This window comes from Lynx rufus, unplaced genomic scaffold (genome assembly GCF_022079265.1).
Source record: "Lynx rufus isolate CCGP_SWC_20201006 ecotype Redwood Valley unplaced genomic scaffold, mLynRuf1.p SCAF_1, whole genome shotgun sequence".
Taxonomy (NCBI): Eukaryota; Metazoa; Chordata; class Mammalia; order Carnivora; family Felidae; genus Lynx; species Lynx rufus.
Genome location: NW_025814823.1, coordinates 134,049,355 through 134,063,975, shown reverse-complemented (window position 1 = coordinate 134,063,975; position 14,621 = coordinate 134,049,355). Strand labels below are relative to the sequence as shown.

Below are 14,621 nucleotides of genomic sequence, written 5' to 3'. Positions count from 1 at the left end.
AATTTGCACAGCTTTCTGGAGGAGTACTCACACACTGCTGCCATAAATACAAAAATCTGCATTAAAGCATCATGAAAGCAGAAATTATAATTATGCCAGAGTAAGTTCAAAGACAGAGATGGCATTACCGTGCGTATTTAAGAAAATGCTCTTTAACACAGACACTTGAATTTAAAATATAGACTTATAAGCCTCCCTTACTTAAGGTTGCCTGATAGGTACAGGCCACTTAGGTCACGTTGAGCATCTCACCTCCTACCAGGGGCATTGGCACTGAATGTAGACAGCTGGCTGATCCCGAACTAATGGGACCCCTGACTCAAGTTCTTTGGTCTCTATGGAACAGTCTGTTCTTCTGTGATACAAATGCAGACACTCTTAGCTAGCTAATGGGCTGAAGAAGACAGTCTGTATATACACATAAACTCAGAGATAATTCGGGGATTAGCTGGTGAAGAGAGTGTCAGAAGCACCATAGTCACTGTGACCACCACCAAAGCTGTCCAGTCTGAGACCATCAAGTTCTGAAAACCGTGAGGGTGAGGAGAGCAGTGACTTAGGCAAGGATTTTAAATGTACCTTTTTATGTTCTAGGTGATCATTTATTTGATCCCCTAAATATATACGTTGATATGAAAGCAACCCTAAACATTCAGCAATCTCCTCTTTTTCAATGGATAGATAAAAAAAGAATGTTTTTTTAGCCAGTGTGAATACATAAACTTCCAGAGATTTAGAACACCTAATAATACATGTCACTTATCTATTTTAAAACAGTGAAGTGTTTAATTACCACATTGTGTAAGGTTTAAATCTGAAAATATCTAATCCCAAAGTAAACACTGTTGATAATTATTTTAATTTCTAATTGTAATATTTATAAAATCTAAATTAAAAAGATTTTTCTACTTCGCTAACTTTCAAGAAAACAGGCTATTTTGAGATTTTTGTGTTTCAAGAATCCTCTCCTCTCCAAAATTTGTAAAAATCTTTCTCCTCACAGAAAAAATAACTTCAAGAGTTTCCAACGTCTATTTTCTACAGTTCAGATTTCCTTCATCTTGGTCAAACACTGCCTTGGTTTGACTGCTCTGTGGATTTGGGAGGTAGTACAGCACCTTAGCATCCGAACTATTTTGTTTTGATAAAAAAATTTATTTCTCATTTTTTTTTTTTTTTTAAATTTTAGAGAGAGTGAGAGTGCATGAGCAGAGGAGAGGGGCAGAGGGAAAGAGGGAGAGAATCCCAAGCGGGCTTCACGCTCAGTGTGGAGCCCGACTTGGGGCTCAATCCCACAACCCTTGGATCACGACATGAGCTAAAACCAAGAGGTGGGCACTCAACCAACTGAGCCACCCAGGCGCCCCAACATCCAAACTATTATGAAAGGCAGGAGGTCCATCTCAGCTTTTAGCAATGGTTAAAACAGATTATATTATGGAAAAGGGAAATGAAAGATTTGCTAAAACTGCTTTCAAAATAAAGTTCCTAAGACAACACACTAAAATCTGTAGGGCTTTTTAAGTAATCAGGTACTTCAGAGGACTTTCTCTTTGTGTGGGGGTGGGAAGGGGGGAACAAATCTTGCTTTCAGTCTGGAGTATGCTACGTTTTTGGTCATCAAAGTCACATGAAGCTCTGTGCATTTCTTTATGAAGTTCTTTATTCTTTCAACAAATATTTGTTAAGTGCCTTGTAGAAACTGAGGTCTTGATATTAAAATCCACCACTCTCTCTTTCTGGGCGCTCTGTCTTCTCTTTAATTCTCAGATACTACCTTCTCCTCTTTCTCTCCTGCCTCTCAGGTTGCTGCCTCTCAGTTTCCTGCTGGTGACTCGTCCTCTCAGAACCTCTAAATGTAGACTCAGCACCCCCACCCTGCCGGGTTCTGTATTCTTTTCACTCCAAACTCTCTCCCTCACTGATTTCACTCCCTCCCAAGGTTTTAAATACTGTTAATGAATGAATGAATGGCTTACAAACTGGTATTATGGACACACTCATCCTCTGAGTTACAGACCCATAAAATAATTTTCTTTAGGTCAAGCAAATGGATTACGGGCATCTTAAACCCAATATGCAGCAAAGTGAATTTTTCAGCAATACTTCAAACCTATTCTTTTTATCCTTTCCATCTCAGGAAATGCCCCTTCTGGCCATCCATATTCTCAGCAAGACACATGCACGCCACATTTGATCAACTCCCTCTCACCCCACACCTGATATACCACTAAACACTATCAATTCTAACTTGAAAAATAGGTAATTAAGATCCAACTGGTACTTTACCAACTAAACCAAAACAAAGAAAATCCACAGTTAATTCATAAACACAAAAAAGTTATACAATTCTGATTTAAAAAAATGAAGAACCGGCCCCAATGGATGAGGGAGTTGAATCTTTCTGAGGGGCTGCCATGTTCTGTAAAAAAAAATAAATAACTAATATCACTTATCTTAACACAGGGGAGGTTTAAAATTAAATTTAAAAGGTAGCTTTCAAAAGCTTCAATTTATGATGAAGGAGAGAAAAAAAGCTAAATCCAAGGCCATTCAGATTAAATTCTACATTTAGAGATTAGGAGTATATGAAAGATGTCAATCATTATATTAATACTAGGAACAGATTCCATACACACATTACAGTCTTCTCAAAGGACCAAAAGGATAAACTCAAGTCACAGGTCTGCATGAAGGAATTAAGAAATATTAATGATGTTGGTATACACCTCCAATTAGTGATTCAACACAAAGCAATACCAAAACCTAGGAAAATACACTGACTGACGTCAGTCCATCTGATTTTATCATACTCTTCCTTAAGCAGGAAGGGCAGTATGTGTCGTTACTCAAGCCAACAATTGAAAATTACACAAAGGCTAAGAATTCAAACAGAGAACTGTGAATGCAGCATGGAATAAGAAAGGGAGTATTCTCCACAATTCAGAGAAACTGATTTATGAAGTACTTGAAATCACAGAATAGATGAATTGTGAAATTACATAGCTTGGACAAATGTACTAGATTAGGAAATCTGGTCTTGAGGCCTTTGAGGATTTTAATAAAACCAGATGATTCCAAGGTGATGTTTCACTTGACTGTACGATTTGCCGATTTTAACCTCCATAAAATGAAATTCTGATGACATCAGATGCTCTAGACTGAACACAAGGTTTTTACAAGTTTAAGCTGGTATAATTGAGATTTGCTTAAAATTAGGTAAACAAGGTAATGAGTGACCATATCAGAGATTCCTTTTGAGTAAAAAAAAAAGAAAGAAAGTTTCTATCATTTTAAACAAAGAGTGGTTATATGGGGCATCATGAAACCATTTCCATTAGGGCTAACAATCAATTTGCTATGACTCTGTGGGCACATAATCTTGTTCTGTCCTATTCCCCAAATATAAAGAAGCAAGGGGACCATTTGTCTCGTACCATCATGTGTGTATGGCCAAAGGAGGTGAATACCTTGCCGAATGACCATTTTTATTCAAGATGTACAAAGCTGATTTAAACAATTTGGCAAATACTGTTTCAAACATGGGAAACCTGCTGAAGCCTTGTGCAGGAAAGTCACAAAATAAATGCAACAGATGTACTATCACACTCAGAGCAAGCTCCCTAGTCTGACTTTATCTAAGGAGAAAACTTTCACTGATACCTAAAGATGACTGATTTCTAAGTTGTTCCCACCAGTCAACTAAAATTCACAAGTAACAGCTTTCCCTTGGTATGCAACCTACGAACCTGGTACCACAAGTACCCGAAGAGAAATACATAAGTGTATCTTCCTGTTGCTCAAAAACCCACTCCCTCTCAGGAAAACCATCACTCTCTACAATCGATGAGGAGTTTGAGAGGGTAAAGAAACACGTAACTGATACTAAACTTGTGAAGTATGAAGAGAGCAGGAGAAACAGTAAGGTCAGGGGTGCCTCGGTGGCTCAGTTGGTTAAGCGTCTGACTTCGGTTCAGGGGTTCAAGCCCCACGTCAGGCTCTGTGCTGGCAGCTCAGAGTCTGGAGCCTGCTTCTGATTCTGTGTCTCCCTCTCTTTCTGCCCATTCCCCGCTCGTGCTCTGTCTCTCTGTCTCTCAAAAATAAATAAAACTTGGGGCGCCTGGGTGGCGCAGTCGGTTAAGCGTCCGACTTCAGCCAGGTCACGATCTTGCGGTCTGTGAGTTCGAGCCCCGCGTCAGGCTCTGGGCTGATGGCTCAGAGCCTGGAGCCTGTTTCCGATTCTGTGTCTCTCTCTCTCTCTGCCCCTCCCCCGTTCATGCTCTGTCTCTCTCTGTCCCAAAAAATAAATAAACGTTGAAAGAAAAAATTTTTTTTTAAAAATAAATAAATAAATAAATAAAACTTGAAAAAAAAACAAACAGGTCAGAGGAGACAATTCTTAGAGCAAGACCAGCCTTGTTAAAAAAAAAATGAAACTCTACACCAACTAGACATGACGGCAACAAAAGTGGAAGAAATCAGAAAGAAAAAGACTGACAGAACTGACCACAAAAAAATTAAAAATAAGAGAAATGCCTTATATACTACTCAAAAGGCACCATCTAAAAAAAAATCAGTGATATTACAAAAGATTAATAAAATATGCACATAAAAATGTGAAGATATTTACATCACACCTGTTAGAACGGCTATTATCAAAAAGAAATAATGAGTGCTGGTGAGGGTGTGGAAGAAAGGGAACCCTTGGCGCGGTTGGTGGGAATGTGGATTGGTGCAGCCATTACGAAGAACAGGATGGAAGTTCTTCAAAAAACTGAAAATAGAAATAGCTATGATCCAGTAATTCCACTTCTGAGTATATATCCGAAGGCAATGAAACCACCCTCTCAAAAAGATATGAGCAGCCCATGTTGACTGTAGCATTCTTTACAATTGCTGAAACACAGAAACGACTCAAGTGCCCATGAAGAGATAAATGTGTAAAGAAAATGTGGTATACATATACAGGAATAATATGAGCCATAACACAAGAAGGAAATCCTGTCATGTGCAACACCATGGGCGGATCTTGGGGAGAGCATACTAAGGGAAGTAAGTCAGACAGAGAAGTACAAATGCTGTATGATCTCAGAAATATGTGGACTTTAGAAAAACGTAATTCTTAAAAAACTCATCAAGAGAACAAAATCAAAGGAAAAAACCCACACAAGATTGGTGGTTGCCAGAGATGGGGGGGGGGGGGTAGGGGTGGAGGTGGGGGCTGGGTAAGTGTAATGGATGAAAGTGGTCAAAAGGCCCAAACTTCCAACTATAATTTCTGGAATGTAAATGTGCAGCCTGGAGACTATAGTTAATAATACTGTATTGCATATTTAAAGTTTCTAAAAGAGTAAATCTTAAGAAGTTTTTATCACACACAAAAAACGTATCACCTATGTGAGGTGATGGATGTTAACTACGCTTATTTCCCAACATATACAAAGATCAAGTCATTATGTTGTATGTCTTAAACAAATACACTGTTATATGTCAATTATATCTCAATAAAATTGGTAAAAAATACTATGATATTGTTTGGCTTGTATTAATAGAACCTAAAAAACTATACCATGAGTGTTGACAAGGGTGGACTAAAATAGAAAGTTGCAGCATATGAACATGGCAGTTTCAACATACATGTATACATGTATTGACACATACGTGCACACACATATAGGAAAAAAGGACAAGAGACACAATGAATGTTAGCAGGGATTATCTCTGAGGAGTGAGTTTATAGGAGATTCATGTTTTCCATGTAATTTCTATTTTCTACAAACTATCAGTTTCACTTTGCACCTTTTGTTTTTTTAACCATACCAGCCTGGAAGATCAGAGTCACAGACACAAGGCCTGCAAAATTTCTTACGAGATTTTACCATTTTTCTAAAATGGCACAGTCATGTGGATGTTGGTACCCTTGGTTGGCACCCAGGGCCAACATTTCAGGTTTTACCAAATCCCTTACTGCCCAGCTACACATATTCCAAGCTTGGGGTTCCCGTCTCAGCACAGGGGGTTATTAAGAAGTTCCTCACCAACATCAGGGATGCTCAAATCCATGCCTGGCACCCTGGAATGCCCGTTCCCCTTCATCTACTCCAGACCATCTTCTCTGAACTTTACTTCAGTGTTTCTTTTTTTATTTTTATTTTTTTTAACGTTTATTCATCTCTGAGACACAGAGAGAGACAGAGCATGAGCAGGGGAGGGGCAGAGAGAGGGAGACACAGAATCTGAAGCAGGCTCCAGGCTCTGAGCTGTCAGCACAGAGCTCGACACAGGGCTCAAACTCATGAACTGCAAGATCATGGCCTGAGCCAAAGTTAAATGCTCAACAGACTGAGCCACCTAGGCACGTCCACAGTGTTTTGTTTTTTTTTTCCCTGTCTCTAGCTCATTGCCAGAGTATTTACTCCCAATTCTTTGCATCAGCAATGCCTGTATGCAAAACCACTCTGTGTATCCCATCCAATTCAGTGTCACGGCTAATGAATGAGAACACTGATACAGCGTAAATGCAGGGAGAGCATGTTGTCAAGTGGTGACACCAGTTTTCGTGTGGGGCTCAAAGAGAGACTCCAAACAAGTCCACAAGAGGAAGGTCCTCACAATTTTCTGAAATAAGAAAAATTTACTAAAAAAAAATGTACATGGTATCCCACACTTTCTACCTTACTTTGTGCAATGACTTGTATTTGTTAAGTCAATACCCCCCTTACCCCCCAGTGGCAGGGAGGAAGGAAGATAATGAAACGTGGACCACAATGTCCACAAGGACTTCTTTACACGTGTGGGATGTGGGGCACCCAGGTGCCTCAGTCAATTGAGCCTCTGACTCTTGATTTCCGCTCAAGTCATGATCCTGAGGACATGGGATGGAGCCTTGCATCGAGCTCTGCACTGAGCATGGAGCCTGCCTGGGATTCTCACTTTCCCTCTCTCTCTCTGCCCCTCCCTGCTTGTGCTCTCTCCTTCTCAAAATAAACAAATAAATGTTTAAAAAAAAAAGAAAAAAGAAAAAGAGTGGGATGTGAGAGGTTCTGTTGTGCTGCCCAACCCCCATGTGCCTATCCTAATGTGTCTCACATGTAAGCTTCTACTTGGAACTATATGGTTTTCCTATAATCTGTCCAGTTTTCTGTTTATTTTTACCCCCATGGGCCTCCTTTAGGAGGAAGCCTTGAAGAGGAGCTTGGTGAACAGACCAGCAGCAAAAAATGATGACCCATCCTTCAGAAATGAGGTACCCATATAATTATAAAATATTTTATGAAGGTTTTTCTAACAACATACTAACCATATATGTACCTATGGAAAATTTCCCTTCTGCAATAATTCCTAGCATTATCGAGCAGGAACATGAGATTCCTTTTCATCTTTCCTTCCAGACACATTCTTATAAATGAATCTAAGCAGTCACCTGCAAATTCCCATTGAAATAATTTTTGAAGACACAAAAGGTTAGGTATTTTGGCAAGAGGGCAACATTTGCTCTTAGAATGTAAAAAGCCTGGAGCCACTACCCAATCAGATAAGGCCTTTCAAAGAAAGAATGTTCTCTGGTTGATGGCAGGAGAAGTTAAAGATCTGAAGCATGAGAATGGCTGGATGTGTCATTGTAGGCTTGAAGATGGGGGAAAGTGGCCTGGAGAGGATGAAAGTGGCCTCTGGTTGATGGTGCAGAGGAGATAGGGATCTCATTCCTACACCCGCAGGGATCTGAATCTGTCCAAAACCTGCATGAGCTTGGAAGGAGTCGCCTTCTTTGTCTACAGACGAGAGCCCAGCCCACAAGACACTGTGAGTTTGGTCTTATGATGTCCAGAAAAACCAGGTAAGGGTTCCTAGGAAACTAAGTGCTTGTGATTTGCCACCTCGCTTTGATTTGGGCCTTATGATACCCTGAGAGCTCCCTGAGCTCAAACAATTCAAGTGTACCTGGACTTCTGCCCTACGGAACCATAAAATTAAGAACTGGATATTGTTTTAAACCACTAAATCTTTGGTAATTTATTACACAGCAATAGAAAGCCAAGGCAGGTGGTTCTTTTGTTTTCTTTATTGGCTTTATTTTTAGAGGCTTGATTATAAACCCACTATAAGCTAATTTCCCTACCTTCCTATTACCCAAAGATAAACGATGTTAAGTTTTTCCTTTCTCCTTCCAAAAATTTCCTATGAATATGCATGATATATAAATTGTGTATGTATGCATATATGCAGTCTAAAACACACATACACATATAAAATTACAGAATGTATTTCTTCAATTATCTGTCTTGGGCATCATTGTTTTTTCTGAAAGGTTAATTTTATGTATTTATTTTGAGAGAGAGAATCCCAAGCTGGCTCCATGCTGTCAGCCCAGAGCCTGAAGTGGGGCTCGATCTCATGAACCATCAGATTGTGATGTGAGCCGAAATCAAGAGTCAGACCTGCTTAACCAAATGAGCCACCCAGGCGCCCCCAGGTTTGGGCATCATTGTAGTATCAGAACAAAAAAGTCTATCTCATTCTTTGTAACAACCATATAAACCACTGCATTATGTGCCTCAATCATTTTCTACAAAACTGGTGCCCTACTGAAGAACATGTGAAATGATAAAGTGGTAACAACTTAACTTTCCATTTGCTATTTACAAGTAGCCAGACTTGTGATTGCCTGTTATTTTGTGAGAATATCAGTAGATAAATTCCTAGAGATGAATGTGCTAGGACAAAAGGTAAATGCAATTGTAGTTTTTACCAACAGGTCAAACTGCTAACCAAAATGGCTGCACCGATTCACATCAACACTTAAGTCATGTGGAAGGGCTTGCTTCTCCACAACCTTGCCATCACTGCATTCTGTCCATTTTATAAAATTTTTGACAGTATGCTAGGTGAATGGTACTCTAATTATTCTGGTTCACATTTCTCTTATGATTGCCACAAATCATCATTTCATATTTTGGGGGGAGACATTTCAATTTTTTTCTGTGACATGCCGTTTACATCTTTTGCCCATTTTTCTCCTGGTGCATTTGCCATTTTCACATCAATTTATACAAGCTCTTTGTGCATGAAGGCAATCAGATATTCATCAATTATGGGCATCAAAATATTTTTCACACTTTGTTTTCTTTTGATTTTGTTTATTACAGAGAAATTTTCATGTTAGGAGAGATACATGAGTCTTTTCCTTTGGGGCTTCTGGATTATATTTCATACTTAGAATCTTCCTGGAACGAGAAGCCTGTGATTTTCTACCTTTCTTTTTTTAATGGGACTCCCATTCACTGCTCTTTTAGGAATCCCTGGCTCTCAACAAATACTATTTTGTTTCTAGAGATAAGCTCCAGAAGACTATGCCAGTATCTTTTTCCCTAGAGCACAAATGACACAGCCACACGAATAAATTCATGTTCTCTTCTCTACCAATTCATCTGTATTAATTCATGTGCCAGTGATGAGTGGCCTCATTCACATAATACCAACCTTTTTAAAAAAAAAAAAGAGAGAGAGAGAGAAAGTGTAACTTTATCTTTTGGGTCAGAAAGCACAGAGAGATGGCAGTTTTTCTTTTCTTTACTGTTTTTTTTTTTTTTAATTTCTCTTGTTTTTTTTTTGTTTTTTTTTTTTTCCTAAAGACATTTAGGAACTCTCACCTGGCATTCTGTGTATTAAACACATGACACAGGAGGTAGCAATAAGAGATAAAAAGGCATGGTAAATCGGCAGGCATTCATATCATCAAGACAGGAGGTCTTTATTTTACGTACATTTTCGGGGCACCTGGGTGGCTCAGTAGGTTAAGTGTCTGACTCTTGACCTCAGGTCATGATCTCAGGGTCTGTGAGTTCAAGCCCTGTGTCAGGCTCTGTGTTGACAGTGTGGAGTCTGCTTAGGATTCCTTCCTTCCTCCCTCCCTCCCTTCCTTTCTCTCTCTTTCTCCCTTTCTCTCTTTCTTTCTCTCTCTCTCTCTCTCTCTTTCTCCCTCCCTCCCTCTCTCTCTCTCTCTCTCTTTCTCCCTCCCTCTTTCTTTCTTTCTTTCTTTCTTTCTTTCTTTCTTTCTTTCTTTCTTTCTTTCTTTCTTTCTTTCTTTCTTTCTTTCTTTCTTTCTTTCTTTCTTTCTTTCTTTCTTTCTTTCTTTCTTTCTTTCTTTCTTTCTTTCTTTCTTTCTTTCTTTCTTTCTTTCTTTCTTTCTTTCTTTCTTTCTTTCTTTCTTTCTTTCTTTCTTTCTTTCTTTCTTTCTTTCTAACTTAGTTTTGAGAGATAGGCAGAGCACAAGCAGGCAAGGGGCAGAGAGACAGGGAGGAAGATGCAGAACCCAAAGCAGACTCTGCACTCTGAGGAGTCAGCAGAGAGCCCAACGCAAGGTCTGAACTCACAGACCACGAGATCATGACATAAGCCAAAGTCAGACGCTCAGCCAACTGAGCCACCCAGGCACCTCTGTCTCTCCCTCTTTCTGCCCCTCCTGTGCTCACTCTCTGTCTGTCTCTCAAAATAAATAAGCTTTAAAACAAATTTATATTTTCTCCCCTTATTATACATAAATAGGAAACTAGCAGTCTGCATAAATGCCATTTCTCACAAAACAAGTCTGACAGAGCTCATTCTGAGCAAATAAAAGCCTACTGGCTCTACAACCTAAGGAAAAATGCTCTCAGAACCTGAAAGACAGGCTTCTCTCTGCCCACTCCACTGATTTAATACTGAAGCGATGTTTGAAGAGAAAAGAATTCACGCCAAGTCTACACAGTGAAAAAGAATAATTAAAAGGATCATTAAAGTCTTCACCACGTATTCTCGAATCTCAATATTAGTAATGAAGAAAATCACAGCAATAAGAGACCAATCAACAGGCCCATAACGTAGGGTACAATGATGACAGAACACTACCAAGAGGAGCAGGATTCAATTTTTTCACCGCCATTGAATTCTATGCAGAAATAAAATTTGTGATATACTTAGCACTTGTATACACTGCCAGGCACCGTGCACGAGGAATGTAGAGACCCAAGTCCAGCCTCCAGGTAGGTACTGGGCCTTGCCTGCCTCTCTGTCACCTTGTGCTGTGAGGACAATAATGTAATAGAAATCTCCAAGGTATAAATGGTACTGATATATATAGCTGGGTAGCCCTCAAGCAGCTTTGGAAATACAGTATGACCAACTGTTTATCTGTCCCCCCAATGATACCCTCCTTGCACCTTCTCAGAAGTAACTACTGTCATGAAAGTGGCCTTTAAACTTATCATGTTTTCCTTTAGACTCTTACAAGAAAGGTATATATACATACACATACATGTTTGTGTGTGTGTGTGTGTGTGTGTGTGTGTATCCTTAAACAAAATATTCTTTGTAGCCTGATGCCAACCTTCAGGAATGTTTTCACCAATTTTCTTTTGCGACCTCTGCTCTTTCTGCCCAGCCCTCTGAGCTTCGGCCACGTGGGTACGCATGCACGATGTCCTGGGACGAGTATGCCACAACTCATTTATCCGTTTTCCAACTGACGGCGATTTAGGTTGCTTCCGATGTTCAGCTATTCCAAACAACGTTGCTGTGAACAGTCTAGAATATGCTTTCTAGGACTGTCTAGAGTGGCATTTCTGGACCTCAGTGATTTTGCTCCAGGATCACCATTTTATCAGTACATGTTTCGCCTTTTTTACTTTGCCATCTTTTATTTATTACTAAAGGGAAAACAAATTTCATTCCAAAGGGTCGACCACCTCTCTCTCTCCTTTCTTCTCCCAAACATGCTATAGGTAACCCCTACTCTTGACTAGAAACCATCCCTGAGCAAAAGGACTGCCTCTGGGAAAGAGTTACAGTCCTCCTTTTAAATAGGAAATGAGTATCATCGGAAAGCCCAGCAGGGTTAGAGGTCCCACCAGAGGGCAATGACTTAAGGCTTAATCACTCATCATTTGCACCCATCATCCTTCACAATCCTGAAGACAGCTTCCCAAAACACAGATCCTCCCCAAAGTCCTTGAAAGGCACTCAAAATCAGAATCCCTTATACTCTCTGACTTTGATCTCTGTTTCCACCTTTATATTCTCTTACAATCAAACACACACATTACCCCACAGCAGCCACACTGGTAATTCCCCTTCTCTCACCCCATTTCTGCCAGCCCAAGTCTTGTCCGGCTTTTAACATCTCAATCAAGTGGCTCCTTCACACTCTCCCATACTTTCCTGGTTGGAATTAACCCTTCTCGTCCTTGCACCATCATGGACATAACTTTAAAAAAATTAAAAAAAAAAAAAAAAAGCAGAAACAAACAAAACCCCACAACAATACCAATAACTCTTCACTGCATGGTTTTTCAAATATGGGTATACCTTCCTTGTAATTAGTATTTGCAGGGGCACCTGGGTAGCTCAGTTGGTTAAGTGTCTGACTCTTGATTTCAGCTCAGGTCATGGTCTCACGGTTTGTGAGTTCTAGCCCCACGGTGGGCTCTGTGCTAACAATGCAGAGCCTGTTTGGGATTCTCAATCTCGAGCTCTCTCTCTCCCCCCGCCCCCGCCTCAAAATAAATAAATAAACTTAAAAAAATTAGTACTTGTGGCCAAGGGTCTCGCCTCTTAAATCTTCATGGTACCTATAAAGATTATAGATGTAACAAATAAGTTATATATGCCACTGCCAGATGAAACTTTAGACAAACTCTTGTACACATACAAGGTACATTCTAGACTGCTTACAGCAGCATTGTTTATAAGAGCAAATGTAAGTAATACATAAGTTCAACTTTAGGGAGAAAACATGCTGAACAGTTCTGTTGGAGGTTAAGACCCATGGTATCAAAATAGGGCATCTTGACAAACTAAATATTTTAAGCTGAAGAAATACAAGAAATGGCATATGCAGGGGCGCCTGGGGAGCTCAGTCAGTTAGGCATCTGACTTGGGCTCAGATCATGACCTAACAGTTTGTGAGTTCCAGCCCCGCATCAGGCTGTGTGCTGACAGCTCAGAGCCTGGAGCCTGCTTCAGACTCTGTGTCTCCCTCTCTCTCTGCCCCTCCCCCGCTCGCACGCACGCGCACATGCTCTCTGTCTCTGTCTCAAAAATAAACAAACATTAGAAATGGCATGTGCAGCAAGGCTCTTTGTACCTGGACCGAAAGCACATCATCAAGTCCTCATGTGAGAGGTGTCCTCCCTATACCCTGAACAAAGGAGCAGACAAGGGACACAGAAGACTGTGAACACAGAGCCCTTGCTAAATGTGCCCCAGTTTACTAGACCTAGTTCATTTCTGTCCTATCTTTGCATGTTTTACTCTTCATCAGACCTAGCATTAATTGACTCAAGTTAGTCAACTCTATGCCTGTGTCATGGAAATCTTCTGTTAAGTAAATGTGTTTGCTCTTCTCTGGTTAATCTGTCTTTGGTTATGAGATTCCCAGGGGAGAACTTAGAAAGGTAGGGAAAAAGTTATTTTTCCTCCTCTATAGTTCTTAATGCTAATTCTCTTCATGTGAATGAACACACATGCATTCCACAAAGACAGTCCCAACATGGAAACATGGCTTGCATCATCCACATCCAGTTAGAAATGGAGAAATGAGTAACTCAAAAAGGATCCCATATACAAAGACATTCTTAATTTCAGAGTCCAAACACTTTGCAAGAGAGGATGAGGCTTAGGCTCACTTAGCAGCGAGAATAATGTAATGATAAAGCAACAGGAAAACCAAAGTATGATATAAAGGCACACTTGAATTTCAAAATGCTTGGATTATTTTAAGAGCCAGCAAAAAGAAGTAAAACAAAACTTAAGAAAGGGTAATTAATTACCTGCATGAGCAGAGAGAGGTGAGTGTGGTCGAGGCAATGCTGGTGACTGTCCATTGCCTATCAAGCTTTTCCGGTTGCTTGTTCGGCAACTGTCAGAAAGGAAAAACAAAAACAAAGTTTCAAACAGCAAATAGAACATCAGCGATGTCCAGGTATATTCAACATACACCAGAGGTTGAGCAACCTGTCTGCTCCTGCTGTTGCTCCAACTTCTGCAAGTTAATATACACTCACTAATATTTGATGGGTGGCTGCCTCTTGAATATTAGAAAATATAATGTATTCATATAGCATAACATCATCAATATTCCGCACCACCAGTGAGGTTATAATCAAATGCCGTCTTTCCACTCCTGACTGCAAATAGCTGACATGCCATACACCCAAGTGATAAATTAAGGATTCAAATCAGCAAACCACAGGTAGCGTCTTTGTTGACATGAAATTCCTAATACAAAATTACATGCAATGAAGCGCGATGACATTAATCTTACAATGATGCACTAATTAAAAATCTAATTATTTAGACAAATTTCCTATTTGTGCCTTTTGTCAACAGAACAGCTGATGCCAAAGAGATAGGTATTTCACTACTGATTCATTTTTCATCTTGTATACTATATTCAAATTCCTTATTAAGGTAAACACTTTGGAATCATAAAAACAGATTCCACTTGGTATTAAAGTAAAAGTGAAAGTGTTTTGCCAGAGGCACATGACCCACTGTTTTGATCCCGGTACCCACTCAGTAAATTGCTACCTATAGGCACACGGCAGCTACTTTTTCTTGTTTCTGCCAGGGCAAAGTTATAAAAT

General features: G+C 39.9%; 1 protein-coding gene across 2 annotated transcripts in view; it reads right to left on the bottom strand.

Annotated features, from left to right (window-relative positions):
- MAST4 (microtubule associated serine/threonine kinase family member 4) overlaps positions 1-14,621 on the bottom strand; it is a 348,037-nt gene that overhangs the window by 100,543 nt on the left and 232,873 nt on the right. For both annotated transcript variants that reach the window (XM_047087443.1, XM_047087435.1), the window contains one exon: positions 13,806-13,894. In XM_047087443.1, the coding sequence (XP_046943399.1) occupies positions 13,806-13,894 (89 nt within the window). The remainder of the gene's footprint in view (positions 1-13,805; positions 13,895-14,621) is intronic.